General features: G+C 40.8%; 1 protein-coding gene across 1 annotated transcript; it reads right to left on the bottom strand.

Moving 5' to 3' along the window:
* Window positions 1–215: 215 nt before the first annotated feature.
* LOC132854289 (class I histocompatibility antigen, Gogo-B*0103 alpha chain-like) lies at window positions 216–1,383 on the bottom strand. Its single transcript, XM_060882576.1, has 2 exons — window positions 1,114–1,383; window positions 216–688 (listed from the first exon to the last, which is right to left on the bottom strand). The coding sequence occupies exons 1-2, from the start codon at window positions 1,373–1,375 to the stop codon at window positions 282–284; spliced, it is 669 nt and encodes a 222-aa protein (XP_060738559.1). The 5' UTR covers window positions 1,376–1,383; the 3' UTR covers window positions 216–281.
* Window positions 1,384–1,799: the final 416 nt, after the last annotated feature.

The raw sequence follows: 1,799 nt of genomic DNA, 5'->3' as shown, positions 1-1,799 counted from the left end.
AAGTCGTGGCCTAATGGTTGGAGAGTTTGACTCATAACCCTAAGGTTGTGGGTTCGAGTCTCGGGCCGGCCACGACTGAGGTGCCCTTGAGCAAGGCACCGAACCAATAGCAGTAGCAATTCATTGGTCAATTCATTGTCCAACCCCTGTACGTTACACATGCTCAGACAAAAGTCCATTAAATCTGACGTTCTCGTTCCTCCTCTTACTGAAGTTTTTCTTCTTCCGAACAAAGACTACTACAGCAACAATGACGACGACTACAGCAACAATGACGACGACTACAGCAATGATGATACCAGTCTGTCCTCCATCTGATACTCCACCTGTTGAATCAGCACAGAGTCTTTATTATCTGCTGCATAATTTAGGTTTATTGTTTCTACTGTATACAGTATGTGGTGTTGATCAGGACCTTTATCCTCTAACTCCTTCTCTAAGCTGCTGTGCTGAATCACACAGGTGTAGGTGTGTTTCTGCAGCTCCTCAGCTGGGACATTCAGAATGCTTCTCTTCTGGAAGCTTCCATCCTGGTTGGGTAATGTCTCTCTGAGCTCCACGTCCTCATGCACATCCTCTCCGTCCGTCCTCCAGGAGATCGTCACTACTTTGGGGAAGAAACCTGTAGTGTAACACACCACCTCTGGAGAAGGCGAGTGTTTCTGGAACACTGACACTGTAGGAGCATCTGCAGACATACACAGAATTAAACAGATGCATATTAGATCACTATAAAATTTAAGAAAAAGTGATTTTACACATAGCTAAATTTTGCTGTTACATGATTTTCTGATCAACTGATAATGATATTCTGGTTGTTATGAAAGCTTGTATTTTAGGAATACTGTAAAAGTGTAACACTTGATAAAGGGTGAAAGGATCACAGTGTGTGCGTTTATCGTATCCTTTTCACACTTCTGTGATACAAATGAGGAAGCTGGCTGGTTTAATTGAGGTTGTTAAAAATATATTAATTACAATCTGAATAAACATGTATTTCTGTAATGAGGGCTGAATATAGTCACTTTATGTTTGGATTCTGAATCTATAGCAAAGTTAATTGTATTTCCAACCAAGCCTCTTTACAGAAACAAAGCAGATCATACACTTTACCTGTCTTCTGTGACGTATTTAGGTGAGACACATATTCCTTTAAACGATCAATGCACTTTGTCTTCAGGTAGCTGATCATGTGCTGAGCCTCATTCCCTTTAATGACCCAGTTGTTTTTGAAGATCTCAGCTTTCTCGTTAAATGCAGTCCAGTTGAGATTGTTCGTATTGAGATGGAGGAAATCAGTTCCATCAACACTGTAATGGTTGTAGCTTCTGATGGTGCTGTCATCAGCAATCCCGCAGCCATAAAGCCACTGCATTGTGTGATCTCCTGTGTACAAACACACACACACACACACACACACACACACACACTATGCGGTTGTGCGTAAGATCGCTGCTGGTATGAGGCATTTGTGGTGGTACAAAGAATTCTGTGAGTTTTGTGGTTTGTTCAGATGCATTTTCACAAACTCAAGCTGCTATATTCTTTTTGGATAGACAGAGTTTTCCTAGCCAATGTTCCCTGAAAGCCATAATTATAATACTGATTGTGGTATCATAAAATAAATAAGGCTCGTACTGTCTATATTGTCTCACATTGTGGGTATTGTCTTGTATAGTCCAAGTTAAATGTATAGTATAGTGTTATTTATGTCTGTACTTTTGAGAGTCACCAACAGCTGGGACCAAATTCCCTTTGTGTGTCAACACACTTGGCCAAAAAACCTGATTCTGATTCTG

This window comes from Tachysurus vachellii, chromosome 12 (genome assembly GCF_030014155.1).
Source record: "Tachysurus vachellii isolate PV-2020 chromosome 12, HZAU_Pvac_v1, whole genome shotgun sequence".
NCBI lineage: Eukaryota > Metazoa > Chordata > Actinopteri > Siluriformes > Bagridae > Tachysurus > Tachysurus vachellii.
The sequence above is the reverse complement of the archived record's forward strand: the minus strand, read 5'-3'. Positions and strand labels throughout refer to the sequence as shown.

What these genes read in the sequence shown, in the direction of transcription:
- LOC132854289 (XM_060882576.1), bottom strand. Translation starts at nt 1,375, where the DNA reads ATGCAGTGGCTTTATGGCTGCGGGATTGCTGATGACAGCACCATCAGA. An exon ending in AAATACGTCACAGAAGACAG is followed by an intron (nt 689 to 1,113) that starts GTAAAGTGTATG and finishes GTATGTCTGCAG; the next exon opens with ATGCTCCTACAGTGTCAGTG.